Raw genomic sequence first — 20,058 nt, 5'->3', positions numbered from 1 at the left:
GATGCGTGTACTGAAGATTTAAACTGAGAGAATTTTGGCCACTAAGGAAATCAAGGTATTTGGGAATAGGGCAGGAAAGTGAAGCTGATGTAGAAGATCAACTATGATCTTATTGAATGCCGGAGCAGGCTCATTGGGCTGTATGGCCTACTCCTGCTCCTATTTCTTATGCTCTTACTTTTTTTTAATGGATAAACCTCACTGTGGCCCTCCTCATACTGCAGCACTCTTGTTAGCTACATTTTGCTCACCTTCCCGCCCTCACTGTTCTTCCCCTTCCCGCTTTGGCACTTAACTGAGCTTCTCTTGTTGGGTAAGTTGCCTGTGGAACTGCTACCGGTGCTATCAGTTCACCACAATTAGATGAGGCCTGAGGACCAATCCCTCACAGTTCTCAGCCCTCTTGTCTTCAAGTGCAAGGATCACTTGCTACACTCATTTGGCACCTGAAAGTTGGCCAAAACATATTTCTAATATTTTGGTAACAGTAGAATGGTGAAAATCAAACCAGCTGTGTTGGCACAGTATTTGGCTGTAATTTTCCAAAGATGAATCTGAGTATTTATTCTTTACCAGCTGAATGGCCATGACATTGTTTACAGTGAGCCTGGGACCTGGAGCACAGTTGTGACCTTTATTTGCTAAACTTCCTAGCTGCTTTAAGACCACTAATATTGGTACTTCCTGTGGAAGGAGTCTAAATAGGTCCTGAGGTCAATTACAGTTCAGTGAGGAAGGTTTATGGATTGCATGTGCCAGTAAATTTCCAATTCCAGGTCTGAAATGAAGTGGTGGGTGTATAATTAGTTTCACATCTTGCATGCGATGGACATCCACATACGTACTAACCGGTGTCCCGTTGCAGTGCTGACAGTAAACCAGATGTTGTGCTGTTGAAAGAAACTTAACGAATGATTTTTCTGTTGCTTACCTGTTGAAAAACCTCGAGGAGGCTCATGTGGAGCTTTAACACCGGCATTCATCAGTTGGGCTGAATGGCCCGTTTCTGTGCTGCAAACTCAATGTAATTTTATGTAAGGGGTGGGGGGGGGGGGAGGCTGCGAATCACCAATTTAATAAAACATGGAGAAATGCAGAGGTTGTAAGTAAGTCTTCACTTTTGGTTCCTGGAAAATAATTAGTATTCTCTTTGCCTTCTGCAGCTGGATGAATATATAGATCCCTTCGGGCATAAGTAGATTTGTGATTTTTTTTTTTAATTTTCAGTACAAGCAAAAGAAGGCAGGTGGCTTAATCATTTTCTCTGAAATCAAAATTAAGTACTTGAAAATAGTAACTGGATTTTTAAAAATTCATTTGTGGGATGTGAGTGTTGCTGGCAAGGTCAGCATTTATTGCCCATCCATATCTGTCCTTGAGAAAGTGGTGGTGAGCTGCCTTCTTAAACCGCTGTAGTCCATGTGATGTAGGCACACTCACAGTGCTTCAGGGAGGGAGTTCCAGGATTTTGACCCAGCAACAGTAAAGGAATAGTGATATAGTTCCAAGTCAAGATGATGTGTGACTTGGAGGGGAACTTGTAGGGGTGATGGTGTTCCCATGCATTTGATGCCCTTGTTCTTCTAGGTGGTAGAGGTTGTGGGTTTGGAGGGTGTTGTTGAAGAAGGCTTGGTGAGTTGTATATGGTACACTATGCAGCCACTGTGCACTAGTGGTAGAGGGATTGAATGTTTAAGCTGGTGGATGAGATGCCAATCAAGCAGGTTATCTTGTCCTGGATGGTGTCCTGCTTCTTGAGTGTTGTTGGGCAATTGGAGATTATTCCATCACACTCCTGACTTGTGCTTGTGCCTTGTGGACAGGTTTTGAGGAGTCTGGAGGTGGGTTACTCACTGCAGAATTCCCACCACTGACCTGCTCTAGCAGCCACAGTATTTATGTGGCTGGTCCAGTTTCAGGTCAATGGTAACCACCAGGATGTTGATGGTGGGGATTCAGCAATGATAATTACACTGAATGTCAAGGGGAGACGGGTAGATTCTTTCTTGTTGGAGATGGTCTTTGCCTGGCACTTGTGTGGCACGAATGTGATTTTTCTACTGAGTTACACTGAAAAATCCTAGAAATTTCATCCGGAAGTAATAGGGATATTTAATATATCTGCCCTAATGCGGGCAGTTGAATTTCAAAAATATGAAAACTGTGTGAATGTAACGGATCTCTTAGCATTTGTACTGTAGCAATGCTGGAAGTCATAGAGAGATACAGCACTGAAACAGGGCACTCGGCCCACCAAGTCTGTGCCGACTATCAACCACCCATTTTATGCTAATCCTACATTAATCCCATGTCCCCTACCACATCCCCACCTTCCCTCAATTCTCCTACCACCTACATACAAGTGAGGAATGCTGAAACATTTCTAATATCTGGGGTTGCTACGGAGATGGAAATACTTAAGATTTTACAGATCACCTCGGCTAGTGCAATTTATAAGAAGATGATCGATTCCATTCGTCTAGGCAGGATATTTGAATTTAAAAAGTTTTAAAGATTTTATTGGCCACCTCCGGAGGCCAATTAGGAAATCTTTGAGGCTTAATGTTGCAGTTGGTGGAAGCTGGTTGCTGAGCTGAGGACCTTGTGCTCACATATACCAAGGGCTCTGTGCCAATGATGTCTGCGTCACAGGGAACTGAGCAATTGCTGCAGTAATTCTACATCAACAACTGATGGATCACCTGTGAAATAGGGTATTTGGTATGTCCAAAGAGAATGGTAGCAGTGCACTTGCACATGTTGTGGCAAATGGTGCTATTTAGCATGGAGACAGATGACCTGGTTCCTGATGTCAACAGGCAAGGGCACAAACCTGGTCTCATCGGTTCTTTAATAATCGGCGGATGACTATGTCCTGCTGGAGAGAAGGGAGGGTAAATGAGGTCACTTTGGCGTTAAGTTGGTTCCAAGTGGACATGCCTTGGCAATGAAAGGTTGGATCTGAACTGACCATCTGTCACAGACTACATTATGTGATACCTCCAGGGTACTGTTGATAGTTGATTTATCAATCTGCCTCATTACTGGGTCTTGGAGGGATAGAACAATCGGTGGGAACTGGAGTCTTCTCACTTACCTCTCGATTACTGGTAGCTAAGTACTAATCAAGTGATCCTTGCCAGCCAAGCAGCAGATGGATTATGAAGACTTTATGCTGGTAACTTGATGGTTTTATCTAGTTCAGCCCATGCATTGTCCTTTTGTACTCTTTGAGGTCCATAAGCCTTCATATTTGCAATCTGTGCTTCAGCTCTGTGGATGCTGTAAGTGAAGATGAACCCTACAGAGAGAGAAAGCATATTTTCAGCAAAAAGAAACTCTAGCCCCAATTTTGACTGGGTGCAGGTGAACGTGAGGCCTATAAGGCCAAAGTCTGTCTTGCTAAAGTGAAGACTGGGTCATTAAAGCACTCAATCGTCATTTAAATATATTAGGCCTGATTCTCGCCTGGACCTGACTTGAATGATGTCAGGCCGGTGGGTGGGAGTCAGATGACTGTCACTTGAGTCTCTGGTTTGGGAGGTTAGGCAATACCTGGACATGCACCTGAAGTGCTGTAACCTGCAAGGCTATGGACCAGGTGCTGGAAGGCAGGATTAGATTGGCGGGCTAGTTTTTTCATCCAGCACAAACACGATGGGCTGAATGGCCTCCTTCTGTATCATAATTTTTCTCTGGTTCTAATCCCGATTGGCGAGGAAAGCCCTCCGTTTCCTCATGGAGCCTGGAGCAGGTGGAGTCGGGGTAAAAATCTGGCCTTCTATCTATGAATTTGTCAGTAGTTTGGCCTGGAAACTGTTAAACTTGGAGGTTAGTTCCATGTCTGCTAGAGACCCAGCTGACCTCAAAAACCCCATAAATGGCTGATCAAGCATCTCAAGTTGACTTGGACTGTCTCTGATGAGGATACTGTCCGCCCCTTCTGAATTCTCTTGAAACATCCTTCTCTTGGTTTTTTGTGTCTTGATTTTCGAAATCTTACCAGAAGAAATAATAAAGCTTTGTGGCTTCTGTTTCTTCTGTAAAATTACATATGAAACTCCATCTTCAGCACCAAAAGGAAACCGAACTGTTCACTGGTCTTATTCGGGTGCTTTCCAGTTTCCAACACTTTGGTATCGTGTACACAGTGGCAGTGTAAACTTGTTAAGCCAATGGGAAGACTAGTTTTACATCTCTTGGTGTGTTACTGCCATACACTGGGAGCATGTGGTGAAAGCACCCCACTAAGGGCAATATAAAAGCAGTGCATGACTCAAGCACAACTGAATTTATGTTCCATTGGTATTCACACTCATTTACACTGTTCTACTGGTAGATCTGAGAGAAATTTGGTTTTAGCACTACTTCTGCAAATCACCAATGATTGCAGGTCAGAGAGTAGGTTCTGTGGCTTATTCCATGTTTAGTATGCCAGTTGTGAGGAGGAGCTTATAAATGAGGCAGCTGTTTCCGAAGTTTGTTGCCTCATGACATTTTCTAAATGCAGTAGCGAGTTGTTGAATAGATTGTTTGCAATTAGAATTTTTTTTCAAAGGTCAGTGGCATGGATTGAGGTTGGAGGCAAGGACAGAACACAGAGAATGACAGACGAGGTTGTGGAGGAGGGATGCGGGCTTTAAAAGTCCTAATCAGGACATCAGAAGAAACCTCGGAAATAACCAGGAAAAGGAACAGATGGAGGGGAGGTGGTGAATGAATTGTGATTATTAAGAGGAACTTTGGAAAGAGGTTGGATGTGAGGAAAAAATACTGACACAAATGATCAAGTGATGCACTGAGACAAGTTAGTCAAACTAAAACAAATATGGTATTGTATTAAGAAATGTAAGGAATTTAAAATGTGTTGGGATTAGATGAAATAAATAACAGATAAACAAATAGAGGTGTGAAGGTCAATGATACCTGCATTGTGCTATTAACCTTTGTGGAGAGTGATTTTCTTTACTGTTCTTCTCCTCCTAATGTGTTATTTAGCGTGTTTCCAAGTAGCATATTGAAATGAATATTAATATATTTTTAAAGCTGTAATGGGTATGCAGTTAAAATTTGAAATCCTGCTCTTGCCCCTTATCACCTCTTGTTTAACTGTGGCATACTAGTGACATTGGGCTGGATTTTTCCTCCAGGGGTGGGAAGCAAGTGAGGACTGTTTCCAGTCCATAACTTGCACCCCGGGGGTGCAATTAAGGGTGGCAGGTGTGCTCTCGAAGCTGGAGGACCAATCAGAGGCCTTCCAGCTTAAGAGGCATAGCAGGTCGTGATGGATGGTAAGTAATCTTGAGGACGCTTTAACATGGAGGTGCCCTCTCACCAACGTTTTGAAAACTTGAAATAAAAAATGGTTGTTGCAGCCAGAGTACCACTGTTGATGTGTGCTGGTGTTAGTGGAGGGGGAGGGTGGGGGAAGTGAGGGGTGGAGGTGAGTGGGTGGGACGGTGGTGATGAATCTCTCTGCAGGTCAGCATGGGGCTGCTCTCACACCCAGGCAGGCAGGGCGGGCATCTAGGCCTGCCTGGAGTGCTAGCTCCCTGGCCTGCTGCTGGGTGCCCGCCTCCACACAGGTAAACTGCCCCCAGCTGGTACAGGAAACCACAGGCCAACTGGAAAATTCCAGTTGGCCTCAGTTAATCACAGTTAATGAGACTCTTAATGAGCCAAATCGGCAACTCACATTGTGGAAGCGGGTAGCCCTGTTGGCCCCAGACCAGTCTTGGCAAAAGTGGCCGATGCGTGAACATGGTCGGGAAGCCAGCACGCCGGTGAGCGCCGGTATTTTCAGGGCCCATCAGCCTCCATTCCCACCCCCAGCGGGTCCCGAACATCCTGTCCATCATGTCAGCATGCCATTGCCTATAAACACATTTGCCCATAAATTTCCACTGGAAGTGTTGCAGTCATATTTCAGAATAAAGCAACACCAGATGCACAAATACATGTGCCCCATACTGCATCGAAATAAATGGAATGTGGAGTCCTGCCAATTAATGATGCTCACAGCACGCCAAGATCTGATTCCAAGGGACTGAGTTGGCCATACTGATCTGTTGCAGTTTATTGTAGCTGAAAGCAGCATATTTCCTTTCTTTTCCAGATACTTGACGGATGGTGGGTTGGGACTTTATACTCGTCGACTTAACCGCTTGCCAGATGGAATGGCTGCCGTGCGAGAGAATGTCCAGCGTAATACATCTGTGGGCCTGGGTGATGCAGACAGGTAGGAATCTCGGTGTTCAAAGAAAACGTGATGCTGTCCACAGCTTGAAGAGGCATTACAGAATATAATGAGACAAATTCAGAATTGCACAGCACAACACCATTCCTGATTTTGTTGAAGCAGAGAAGTTTGTTGTGGCAATTTTGTATGTCACGAGTTGTGTTTTTTTTTTGCTGTGACTTGTTCTGTTTCGCAAGTATCAGTGAATTAATTTTAATTGCTTTTGTCCTGTATATGGATCAAAGGCAGGGGCCGTAAATGGAATTGATGTCCAGATTAATCATTATCTAATTGAATGGTGGAACAGACTTGAGGGGCTGAATGACCTACTATTGTTTGAATCTAGCACTTGAAAAAGTGACCTAAGTGTGCTGCTATTGCCGTTTATGACTGAATTGTGCATTCAGGCTCCGTGTGAATCAACTTGCAAAGTGTACATGCAGAGACCAGCTATGACATTTTGGCCAATGCGCATACACTATGCATTGGTGTGATGAGGTCAACCAAGAGTCATGTCATGATGCCCAAACATCCAGAGTTTATCTCTCATTGCCACGACCAAGAATGTGCTGTCATTTGGACGGTGTATTTATTGGGGTCTTATAGACAGGTGCTAGCATGGAAAAGCTAACAAAAATGAACCTTCCTGCCTGCCGGTCTTAACTAATCCGATGAATTTATCTTCCAACTCAGATTTGAGGGTTGAGAGCCAGTGGCAAAAGAATAATATAAAGACTGCTTACAAATGAATTTCAAAGGATATAATTTACCAGGAGTTGTTTATACATGCAGACGGCAAGGCATTAGAACTAAGCTGTAGAAAAAGACCGTTTACTTGAGATCCCCTTTCCCTCATTGTAATGTAACATGTAGCATGCCTTTCTTGTTAAAAGATTTTATTTAAAAGCATCGTTGTTTGATGTGAATACAAATCTTTCAAAGTCAGTAGTGTTGAAACAGTTGAAGTCTTTGAGCTACTCACTGATGTACATCAACTTACCTCTCGAAATATGTTGCACATAGGAAATGACCTTTAACGTGTGCCATGGAAATTTCAATATTTGGCTTATATTCAAGTCGAGACCATGCTGAGTTTGCAACTTTCCTCCCTCCCCCACATCTACTACCAGTTTTGTATGGTGCAATCAATACTTCTAAAACCATTACTGTCATTTATTCTTTCAACGATGCACTAGAACTCAACACCTACACCTGGGAAGTCAGATTGATTCAAGTAAGCTTTGGATCCCTTACAGCTTTCTATTGCCAAAGTAAACAAGGTGGATGGGGCTAAACTGTTGCTTAAATTGATTACCAGTACTAAAGGACAAACTGCCACAACGTGGATCCATCATTTCCTTTATTGTCAAAAATAGAACTGAGCTATCAAAAAAAAATCTTCTGAATTTGCAACTAAAAAGTCTTAATGTCATCCATTGCAAATAAATTAAACTCAAATTCTTGGTGATGTCCATTTGTTCCGAAAGAAGTAATGCCCAACCAATAGCTGCAGTCTTCCAATTCTTACCTCTTGTGCACCCCTGGTTTTAATCACTCCACCATTGGTGGCCATGCTTTCAGCTGCCTAGACCCTAAACACTGAAATTCCCTCCCGAAAACATCTCCAGCTCTCGACCTCACTCTCCTCCTTTAGACCTACCTCTTTGACCAAGCTTTTGCTCATCTGTCCTACTATCTCCTTATGTGACTTGGTGTCAAATTTTGTTTGATAATGCCCCTGTGAAGTGCCTTGGGACGTTTTACTACATTAAAGGTGCTTTATAAATGTAAGTTGTTTCAGTGTTGTGTTTAATTTGCTTTGATCGCAAATGAGGTGTTAAATGTAAGTATAAACCTACTGAGTAGTTCCACTCCTGTGTGGACCAGCAAAAACATTCGCAAAATGCTACTTGATTCTCTGAGAACGCTGCAGCTGACACAGTAGCAATATATTGCGATGCGAGGGAGAAGGAGGGAACTTGAATCACCAACCCATCTCCATGAACTCAAATTCTTGACATCATTTCACCTCCATGTTACTGAACTCAGCTTTTTAAAACTGGGAGGTCCATGTGTGAACTTTCAGCAGGTGGTGTAAACTTGGATCCGCAGATTGTTGGGGTGGTCGATACTGTACTGAAGCCGGAGAACAATGGACAAAACTTTCAATTCAACAGTTAATGACGTTTCTCTGTTCCAGAATTTACAGTGGCAAAGAAAGCATTGACCAGTGCCTCCTACATTAACCCAACTCTCACTCTCTTCACAGTTGCCATACCCACGCAACCTTGTCTTCATTCATCCCATATTGGTTTTAAATTAATTTATTAATATAGGCTTTTCAAAAAAAGACATGATTTCAGTATTGTGGGCAAAGGCACCAAGATCAACATAATACATGCTGCTAAAGTTTATAGGAAGGACTATGTACAGATTGATAAACAATGCCTGCTTACAAGCAGGCATGCCAACTCTGAACGCTAATTGAGCATTCTGCGCCAGATCTTAATTGGATTGATGTGTAAGTGGCCAGGTCTGCAGGAAAGTCAGGTTCACTGTTGGAATATCTTTCTTGTCTTGTGACTGAATGGAGATATATCCTATGTTATATGTGAGGGGAGAGGGAGGTTTATTTTAAATTAACGTTTTGTGCTTAGGAGAGGGAATCTCTCTCTTATAGTTTATTACCATGATGGTGATTGAAACAGTCCATCAGTACATGCTTGAAGAAAACATGATTTGCAGTAATAGTTGAGCTTATGATTTGAACGGTGACTCTCTCTCTGAAGGGCAGTCATGTGCTATTTTGCTGGAATGCTCAGATTGCACTTTGAAGATAGTCTTTTTTTTTTCCCCGAGACATCTGTATAGGCTAGTCACTGTTCAGAGAGAGAACTGAAAGGAATTTGAAACTACTCTTATTTAGCTTAAACCTTTCTGTGGACAAAAATGATATGTTTTACAGTTCCATTTTACTGCAGTGAACAAGGTTATTTTAATTTAGTTGAGTAATTAATATGGTTTAATCATAGCACAATGAAGCAGAACATGTGTTTCAGCTAATAAAGTAGCAGTTGAAAAGCTTCAACCTTGATGTATGTCTACCAAGGTTCAAAAGAGCCTTACACTCAGAGATATTCAGCTAAGGGTGGACTAGGCAAGATAGAAAGAAAGAACTTGCATTTATATAGCCCCTTTTGCGACCTCATTATGTCCCAAAGCACTTTGAAGTGTAGTCACTGTTGTAACATAGGGAACATGGCAGCTGATATGTGCACAGCAAGGCCCGACAAACAGCATTGAGATAAATGACTGATTAATTTCGTTCAGTGTTGTTGGTTATCCTGAGTTCTTTGTGTTAAAGGGTGAAGTAAATGCATGCAAGTATCATGAAGGATGAATATTAATTCCTTGCAACACCTGTCAAAGAAATTCCATCGATTTTTCTTCTTCTGCTCCCCGCCCCCTCCAAAGACCCGGGGCTGGATTTTCAAATGCCAGTGGGGGTGGGAGCAAGCGTATGCGTGGTTTGAAAATTGCATTCCGAGAGGTCAGCACTGGGTCCCGCCGCCTCCTGAACACAAAGCGATTTTGAAAGGGACGCCAGTAGTGGGGGGAATGGGAAATTTCAGTGCCTCTAATTAATTGGTTGTTGAGCTCATTGAAGGTATCATTGGAAGGCTTGTCAGGAGCTGTTTGCGATATTCAATAGAAGGGCACGGGGAAGACACTATGTTTGCAGCATGGCTTGGTGTAGAAATCGTAAACATTGCGTGGGCCATGAGAGCTACAGGAAGGGCAGTTTACCATATTATAGAAGTTCACAATAAAGCTCAGCTGCTCAAACAGCCATCGCTGGAGATGAAAGACTTCTATTTGTGAGTGATGAATGGTAGGATTCCAGAGAGGGATGTGAGGCCATTGGCATCAGCTGGGCAGCTGGGGTTGGTAGGGAAGGCCTTGTGAACAAATGAGTGCCAGCTGAGGGAGTTGAGATGGGAACAGACTACTCTGATATTGCACAGAGCAGCCAGGATGAGCTTCAGCAAATGCAATCACCTGGACAGGAGGAGGTCAGAGAAGCACAGCAAGGGGGGACTGTAAGTGGAAGTATGTGCTATCCAAGACAGTGTGTGCTGCCCAAGAGTCAGCAAATGACAGAACACCAGTGACGTTGGAAGCTGTGCCGATCCAGACAGATGGTCTCAGACATTTCTGCTCTGATCCACAATGATGTGAGGCCTCACAGCCCCCCAGCAGTTCCTTACCTGTAGCCATCAAGGTCACCATGACTTTGAATTTCTATGCAACTGGGTCGTTCCAGGGTTCAGCTGTGGACCTAGGTGGCATCTCACAGTCGGCAGCTCATTAGGCAGGTCACGGATGCCATATTCCTAAGAGCGGGAAATTGCATCCATTTTGACAAAGATGGGCTTTTTTTTTATTCATTCATGGGATGTGGGCGTCACTGGCCAGGCCAGCATTTATTGCCCATCCCTAATTGCCCTTCAGAAGGTGGTGGTGAGCTGCCTTCTTGAACCGCTGCAGTCCATTTGGGGTAGGTATACCCACAGTGCTGTTAGGAAAGGAGTTCCAGGATTTTGACCCAGCGACAGTGACGGAATGGCGATATAGTTCCAAGTCAGGATGGTGTGTGACTTGGAGGGGAACTTGCAGGTGGTGATGTTCCCATGTATTTGCTGCCCTTGTCCTTCTAGTTGGTAGAGGTCACGTGTTTGGAAGGTGCTGTCTAGGAGCCTTGGTGTGTTGCTGCAGTGCATCTTGTAGATGGTACACACTGCTGCCACTGTGTGTCGGTGGTGCAGGGAGTGAATGTTTGTAGTTGGTGTGCCAATCAAGTGGGCTGCTTTGTCCTGGATGGTGTCGAGCTTCTTGAGTGTTGTTGGAGCTGCACCCATCCAGGCAAGTGGAGAGTATTCCATCACACTCCTGACTTGTGCCTTGTAGATGGTGGACAAGCTTTGGGGAGTCAGGAGGTGAGTTACTCGCCTCAGAATTCCTAGCCTCTGACCTGCTCTTGTAGCCACGGTATTTATATGGCTACTCCAGTTCAGTTTCTGGTCAATGGTAACCCCTAGGATGTTGATAGTGGGGGATTCAGCGATGGTAATGCTGTTGAATGTCAAGGGGAGATGGTTAGATTCTCTCTTGTTTGAGATGGTCATTGCCTGGCACTTGTGTGGCGCGAATGTTACTTGCCACTTATCAGCCCAAGCCTGGATATTGTCCAGGTCTTGCTGCATTTCTACACAGACTGCTTCAGTATCTGAGGAGTCACGAATGATGCTGAACATTGTGCAATCATCTAGTGTGGGGCACAGAGGGCATTGGGGTTTGCCACCATCGATGGATTCCCTCAGGTCCAGGGGATCATTGCTTGCACCCACAACCATCAAGGGACTGACTGACCGATCATCCAGTCAGATTCCTGCACAGAAAAGGTTACCAATTTATAGAAGTTCACAATTAAGCTCAGCTGCTCAAACAGCCATTGCTGGAGCTGAAAGACTTGAATGTCCAGCTGGTCTGTGACCACAGGAAGTGAATCTTGCAGATGTACACCCAGTGCCCATGTTATGACTCCTTTATCCTGCGAGACTCCCAGGTTCTGCATCTCTTCAGGCCCACATCCAGGCTCTGTGGATGTCTGCTGGGGGAGAAGGATTATCTGCTAAAGAGATGGCTCCTGACACCTGTCCACTACCCAGACTCAGATAGAGAGAGGCACTACAACCTGAGCCATCTAATAACATGAACCTGCATTGAACAGACCATTGGCATCTTGACGATCCGCCTCTGTTGCCTTGACTGGTTAGGTGGTGTTCTCCAGTAGAAGCCAGCCAGAGTGTCTCATATTGTAGTTGTCTGCTGCGCACTACACAATACGACAACACAAAGTGGCCTGGAGATGGATGAAGCAGAGGACCTGGATCGCCACTCCATCTTGGGGGAGGACTGGGAGGAGGAAGAAGAGAAGGCCTGCAGCGAGGCATTAGAGGACATCTGCTGATGCCATCCTAGACATCAGGGTGAACAGCAGGCTGGCATGGCCACAAGGGCCACACTGATTCAGCAGTTTTTCAGCTGATCGCATCCAAGCCATCATGACCGATGATCCCAAAACTCACCTTCCAGCATACGAACATACAAATCAGGAGCAGGTGTAGGCCACTCGGCCCCTCGAGCCTGCTCCACCATTCAACAAGATCATGGCTGATCTGATTGTAACTCAACTCTCCATTCCTGCCTGCCCCCGTTAACCTTTCACCCCCTTGCTTATCAAGAATCTATCTACCTCTGTCTTAAAAAAATTCAAAGACTCTGCTTCCACTGTCTTTTAAGGAGGAGAGTTCCAAAGACTCACGACCTTCTGAGAGAAAAAAATTCTCCTCACCTAGTTCTAGATTCTCTCACAAGAGGAAACATCCTTTCCACATCCACCCTGTCAAGACCCCTCAGGATCCTATATGTTTCAATCAAGTCGCCTCTTCGAGGTGGGAGCAATGCACTGTCAATTCAGTCCCATTACTCCACAGGTCGCAGCATATTATTGAAGTTTTCCCACCTAACTGGAAAACACTTTAGTACCCCACCCCAGAATAAGAATAGACCATACCAGGTATCTTTAGACACCAAATTAACTATTTATTAATAAACTAAATCTTAAACACTATTAAGATTTTAAAAAAAATTATTTTTTTATTTAGAGATACTGCACTGAAACAGGCCCTTCGGCCCACCGAGTCTGTGCCGACCATCAACCACCCATTTATACTAATCCTACACTAATTCCATATTCCTACCACATCCCCACATTTCCCTACCACCTACCTATACTGAGGGCAATTTATAATGGCCAATTTACCTATCAACCTGCAAGTCTTTGGCATGTGGGAGGAAACTGGAGCACCCGGAGGAAACCCACGCAGACACAGGGAGAACTTGCAAACTCCACACAGGCAGTACCCAGAATTATGTCTAAAGACCTATAACTTCTTATTTATTCTAACTCCCCCATTCACGCACATACATTCAAAAGCTAACAGCCAGTTTTTAAAATGGTGTTTTAAAAATTAGCTGTTTCTTAAGAATAAATAAATAACTGGGTGGTAAGTCTTTGTGAGTTACGTTCCTGGTTGATGAGGTGTCCAGATTAGAACAATCAGATGCATTCAAAGTCTCCATGCTGATTTGATGAACAGTCTTTACTTAAAAGATATTCAAAGTGCTTCGGCTGCAGCAGGCGTCATACAGTTCCTTCAACACGGAGTATAACAACAGGTCTATTATTTGGATTTTAAAATTGGTAGATTTTGGTCGAATCTTTACTGTGAATTCCAGAAAACACATTCAGTCAAGAGTGAGTCAATCTTGAAGCAAAGTCTCTTAAATTGGAAGTAAAGAAAAGGAATTTTGCTACTTCCAGCAATATAAATGTTCTCTTCAAAAGGTTTTTTTCTCCTTAGGCAACACAGCCTGCAGCTCATTGTAGAATTTCTGCTGAGAGAATTCTCTTCCTTCAAGGCAAGCACGCTTCACTGGTGTCTCTCTCTCTCTCTCTCTCTCTCCCTAGTTCAAACTGGTTGAAGCTGTTTTAACACACAGTCAAAAGTTACATCACAGCACATCGCCTGCTGTTGCCTAGGGAACAGGTGCAGCTGCTGGCACACTGTGCTTAATCTTAAAGGCACATTATTTTAAGACCGCAATTGTTGACAACGCGATCGGTAGGTGGCGCTGTTTTGGCACATGCGCAGATGCAGCATGTGCCACGAAAACGTCATAGCCAGCGACTGTTGCAGCTGCCAGGACCAAAGATGGCGCTATTCAAAAAATCACAGAGATGAAACCTAACAAACACGTGGCAGAATACAATGGCCGGAGTGAGAGAGTGGAGCGGGCCGGGGAGATCAGCGCGGGGGCCGGGGAGATCAGCGCGGGGGCCGGGAAAGGCAGCGCGGGGGCCGGGGAGATCAGCGCGGGGGCCGGGAAAGGCAGCACGGGGGCCGGGGAGATCAGCGCGGGGGCCGGGAAAGGCAGCACGGGGGCCGGGGAGATCAGCGCGGGGGCCGGGAAAGGCAGCACGGGGGCCGTGGAGAGCAGCGCGGGGGCCGGGGAGAGCAGCGCGGGGGCCAGGAAAGGCAGCACGGGGAGACCAGCGGTAGCGGTGCCGGGGAGGGGGGGGGGAGAGAGAGGGAGGGGGGGAGAAAGAGGGAGAGAAAGAGGGAGAGGGAGGGGGGAGAAAGAGGGAGGGGGAGAGGGAGGGGGGGAGAAAGGGGGAGAGGGAGGGGGGAGAAAGAGGGAGAGGGGGAGAGGGAGGGGGAGAAAGAGGGAGGGGGGGTGAAAGAGGGAGAGGGAGGGGTAAGGAAGGGGGAGGGGGAGAGCTGGGGGGAGAGGGAGGAAGGGGAGAGAGTGGGGGGGGAGCAGCGGAACGGAAGAGGAGTGCAGCAAAAGACTTACTGGCCAGTCCCTGGACCCGGTGACACCAAGGTCTTCGCACGCTCGCTCCCCGCGGCTCTCTACGGCCTCTCGCTTCCGGCCCTCTCCATTCAGCCGTTCCCTCCAGCTGCGGATGCGCAATCCAGTTGCTTTCTCCCCTACCCAGTTGCTTTCTCTAAATCTCCTCAGTACTTCAGGCATTGCAACTGTTTGGTCCCTGCATTTTGCATGCTCCCTCTCCCCACCCCTCCCCGCACTCCCCACCCCTCCCCCTCTTCAAACACCCCTCCCTATGCCCCCCCCCCCCACCATAGTTGAATATCTGAAGTGCAGTTGCAAAGTCGGGGAAATAGCATGCAAAACAAAACCTCAACAATTCTGGGTTTAATTATTGAAAAGTTTTATTAAGTTCATTAAGTATCTGAGGAACTGCTGTGCATGGATACATGAGTGTTGTGTCCAGCATTCCCGTTAGACAGACAGGCCGATTCTCTGCTATGCACAGCTGAAGAGATTGTTCCTGGAGAGCCTTGTGGTGAATAAAAGCTTGGCTCTCTATTCCACTACTGTATTGTCCATGTGAAGAAGGCAAAGTCACAAGAGTCTGAGCTCAATCTATTCTTGGTGAATGTTCCCCAAGTGCATCCCAATGTTCATTCCTAATTCATCCATAAATGCAATGTTCCTTTTCACATCGTGATGAGCTCCGCAGCATGATCCAGTTGCCTTCGTTGCTTGAATGCTGACCGTAAGTCTCGAGGATTGTTTTCTCGACGGCATGTTTTACATGAAAACAAGAAAAGCAAATCAGAGTCAGAGCTTGCCTCCCTCCATCCACTGAAATTACTGTTGTGCACACCTTTTTAAGTTCTGCAGTGAATGCACCAATTGATAACGTCGCCAATGAAGCACTTATTACCCACCTCAGATGCAGGAATCATCACATCCTTGCGTCCTCTCCCGCACTGCCTCCTTTGCTTGAATGCCGTCCTTAAGTGTCAAGGATTGTTTTCTCAAGGGCACGTTTTACATGAAAGAAAATAAGGAAAGAACATCAGTGTCAGAGCTTCCCTCCCTCCAATGAAATTACTGTTGAGCATGCTTTGTGTTCTGCGGTTAAGGCATGTACTGATAACACCGCCAATGAATCACTTAGTACCCACCTCAGCTGCAGGAGGCAGGATGATGTTACTGCCCCTATCTCGTGATGGTTCAATGCTGCTCTCAGGGAAAACATAAATGATGTGAGGGTGCTGGAAAAGAAGCACATTTCTTTTGGGCTGTGAACATAAAGCTGGCCATTTCGCCCAGCAGTTCCCTGCCAGTGGTTATGTTACTCGTGCGTCTTTCCATCCATTCCCATTTAATCCTGCCTACTACTATCACCAGTTGTGTTCACAGCAAGAGCATTCACATTTCTGCTACCACTGGACACGGCATGCTTGTTTCTTTTAGTGCTCAGTCTCTTCTTGCTGAATGTTCCCCAAGTGCTTGACCCCTTTGGATGCCCTCTCTGCTTGACAGGCAGCAACTGGCAATTGCGGAGTCTCACAAGGCTCTGCATGGTTGTTTCAACGTCGGATGGGGTAACAGGTGGCTGTGTGTCCATGAGCACTGCCCTGATGGGTGTAGGAGCAGGTAACTGTGTGCCCATGAGCACTGCCCTGATGGGTGTAGGAGCAGGTAACTGTGTGCCCATGAGCACTGCCCTGATGGGTGTAGGAGCAGGTAACTGTGTGTCCATGTGCACTGCCCTGATGGTTGTAGGAGCAGGTAACTGTGTGTCCATGTGCACTGCCCTGATGGGTGTAGGAGCAGGTGACTCTGTGTCCATGTGCACTGCCCTGATGGGTGTAGGAGCAGGTGACTCTGTGTCCATGTGCACTGCCCTGATGGGTGTAGGAGCAGGTGACTGTGTAACTGAGCAGCAAGGAGAGGGTACCGCAGGTAGGGGAAGTGGAGATTTGAACAGGTAGGCATATGTATGGTCCATCAGATCATTAGGCCAGGGGGTGAGACACTCAGGATCCAGGGTTTGTGACACGTGACTGATGTCCAGCGCGCGGCCACCTCCATCCGAAGGTGCTTCCGGGCAATTGTTGGGCATAGTAAATGGCTCCATCTCATCAGCCAGTCCTTGCTGCCAGCGGAGAGTCTGTTGCCGCAGCCAGTCCAGTCTCCTCATGAATGCTGCCGTTCCACTCTGCAGAACGGCCTGTTGCAGCTGGTACAATTGATCTGAAAGCAAGCGGTATTTTTCATTGTGGCTGAGGGGCCTTGGCTGTTCCTCTGTAATCACAATGGCAGCAGCCATGCCTGTCGTCGTTGGTGTCTAAGATGCACGCCAGCGACAATTGGGGGCGAGCCTGTCCAAAGGCAGACCCAGATGCCTCTGCACAACAACAGCACGTTTGCAGGGCAACAAAGTCTGAATGGAGAAGATGCAGCTGCAGGTAGCCTGGCCATCATGTATCTGCAGTGTGTACTGTTTGGCGCCAGAAATCACAGTCACTGTGCCTTCATCCTGCTACCTGCAGTGGCCCAGACAATGGAAATGTTTTCAGAGCAACTCACAACAGGGACTGGAGAACATGCGGTGGCCCAGACAATGGAAATGTTTGCAGAGCAACTTACCTTGGAACAATCTCCTGTGTCAAATAAAAATGAAGCAAGTCTCCAAAACGAATAAATAATTCAGATAAGATGCCCGACGAAACCTCCGCTCCTTCCACTTTCAAAAAGTCGCGCCGAAGCTTTGACGCATGCGCAGAGGCCAAACTGGCGCGTCAGGAGGAAGACGATATAACGCGATGACGTCATCTGCGCATGCGCACAACCTTACCGGCAGGTTGGTCCGCAGCGCATGCGCACAGATGAATAGACTGTGTGCGCATGCGCGTACCGCGTCCTTTGCGCATGCGCAAATCAGTCCTGGAGAGTCGGACCGCAGCGCATGCGCAAGGGGCATGACACCGTCTGCGCATGTGCGCAACGCGGCGCATCCTGATGACGTTATCCGATGAAGTAGCGTTGTCATGAATTACTTTGTTATTTTAAACAGAGTCTTAAAGGCATATCATTTCAAATAGAGGAGAAAAAGACAAAGTTCCGTGACACCTGCCAAAATGGACAATTTCACATTCTCCTACATTATACTCCATTTGCCAGGTCATTGTTCACTCACCTTAACCTATCTATATCCCTTTGTAACCTCCTTATATCCTCTTCACAACTTATTTTCCTACCTATCTTTATGTCATCAGCAAATTTAGCAACCATACCTTCAGTCCCTTCATCCAAGCCATTTATATAAATTGTAAAAAAATTTGAAGCCCCAGCACTGATCCCTGCGGCACACCACTCGTTACATCTTGCCAATCAGAAAATGATCCATTTATGCCTACTCTCTGTTTCCTGTTAGCTAACCAATCTTCTATCCATGCCAATATGTTACCCCCTACATCATGAGCTTTTATTTTCCGTAGTAACCTTTGATGTGGCACTTGCTATAGCACCTTTGCTAACAGCTTCTAACATTTTCCCCATGACAGATGTTAAGCTAACTGGCCTGTAGTTTCCTGCTTTCTGTCTCCCTCCCTTTATGAATGAAGGAGTTACATTTGGTATTTTCCAATTGAATGGAACCTTCCACCAAACTAGGGAGTTTTGGAAAATTAAAAGCAATGCATCAACTATCTCACTAGCCACTTCACTTTTAAGACCCGAGGATGAAGTTCATTAGGACCCGGGGACTTGTCAGCCTGCAGCTCCAACAATTTGCTCAGTACCACTTCCCTGGTGATTCGAATTTTCTTGCGTTCCTCCCTTCCTTCCATTTCCTGATTTACAGCTATTTCTGTATCCTCTATAGTGAAGACCGATGCAAAGTACCTGTTCAATTCATCTGCCATCTCCTTATTTTCCATTATTAATTCCCCAGGCTCACTTTGTTAACTCTTTTTAAAATATCTATAGAAACTCTTACTATCTGTTTTTATATTTCTAGCTAGCTTTCTCTCGTACTCTAATTTTTCCTTCCTTTATTGATCTATTTGTCATTCTTTGCTGTTTTTTATATTTTGCCCAATCTTCTTTGCGCAGTGATATGCTTTTTCTTTACGTTTGGTACCATCTTTAACTGTTTTAGTTAACCACCGCTGGTGGGTCCTCCCCTTGGAATTTTTCTTTCTCATTGGAATGTATCTATTCTGTGTATTCTGAAATATCCCCTTAAAAGTCTGCCACTGCAGCTCTAATGACCTATCCCTTAACTTAATTTGCCAGTTCACTTTAGCTAGCTCTGCGTTCATGCCCTCATAATTGCCCTTATTTAAGTTTAAAATACTAGTCTTAGACCCACTCTTCCCTCCCTCAAACATAGTTATTATTCCGCAATGACCCATATCCGAGGAGTCCCATTGCCAGCCATGACCATGGAGAATGAGGTTTCCACCACCAATATTCTCCAACATCACAGCATGGAAACAAAGCAATTCCAGCCTCCCCTACCAACCAAAAATCCATCCCCCACTTTTGACATGAAGCATCAATAGCACACATATCAGTTTGAATACATAAACAATTAATATTGACATGAAAACAAAAGAGCAGCCAAATATGGAGAACAGCACCCAGGTGACTTATTAAGTGAAATCAACAGCGTGGTGCCTTTATTTCTCTACCACTTCTACGGGTGCTCCCCCTGTGGCAGAGAATGAGGTGGAGGCAGCCTGCTTCCTAGTCTCTGCCTCCAGCTTAGATGCCTGTGGCTTCCATCTTCATCTTGGAAGTACATGTTGGGGGAATCCTCCACAGGCTACTGCGCCTGTGTCATTGCAGGGGTAGCCTCTGTCACAGGGCCTCTGCTCACAACTGATTCCTAGTCGAAGGGGGCGAGGGGCCGATGGGTTTGCCGGTGACTCTGAGGGGTGGCCCCTTCCCTCATGTGTTGCTTTGATTGTTTCAGCCCTTTCCTGGCGCCCCTGGATGCTGGATGAGACCACCGACTGGGGTGCAGCTGGCATTCCCTCCAAGCATCAGCAGCACTGAATGATGAGTGCACCAGAGAAGCTCACTCTTTCTGTGCATGTCAGTGCGCTGCTCTGGCACCCACTCAGTGGTGCTGCATTTGGTTCTCTCAAGAGGTTGCCCAGTCTCTCAATGGAGGAGCTCATTCGATCGAATCCCTGAGTCATGACACAGCACATGCACTGCATGGACTCCTCCATTGCCTGCCAGGGCTCCTCAGGACATCAGGGAACTCCCAACAAATGGGAACTTATCTGCCTCTGGGTCTCGAGGAAGACTCGCCTTGTATATGACAGCTGAGGCACAGCATCTTCACCTCGCGGAGCATCGCT

The 20,058-nt window shown here is 46.0% G+C and overlaps 1 protein-coding gene across 9 annotated transcripts in view; it reads left to right on the top strand.

The window, feature by feature from the left end:
• LOC137377146 (neuron navigator 2-like) overlaps positions 1 to 20,058 on the top strand; it is a 984,055-nt gene that overhangs the window by 713,930 nt on the left and 250,067 nt on the right. For 8 of the 9 annotated variants that reach the window (XM_068046509.1, XM_068046511.1, XM_068046512.1 and 5 more), the window contains one exon: positions 6,116 to 6,238. In XM_068046509.1, coding sequence (XP_067902610.1) covers positions 6,116 to 6,238 — 123 coding nt within the window. Of the gene's footprint in view, positions 1 to 4,572; positions 4,808 to 6,115; positions 6,239 to 20,058 lie in introns of those variants that run through there. The other variant, XM_068046517.1, reaches the window with a different exon arrangement.

Source organism: Heterodontus francisci, chromosome 14 (assembly GCF_036365525.1).
Source record: "Heterodontus francisci isolate sHetFra1 chromosome 14, sHetFra1.hap1, whole genome shotgun sequence".
Lineage (NCBI taxonomy): Eukaryota > Metazoa > Chordata > Chondrichthyes > Heterodontiformes > Heterodontidae > Heterodontus > Heterodontus francisci.
Note: the sequence above shows the minus strand (reverse complement) of the source record. Positions and strands in the feature narration are given on the sequence as shown.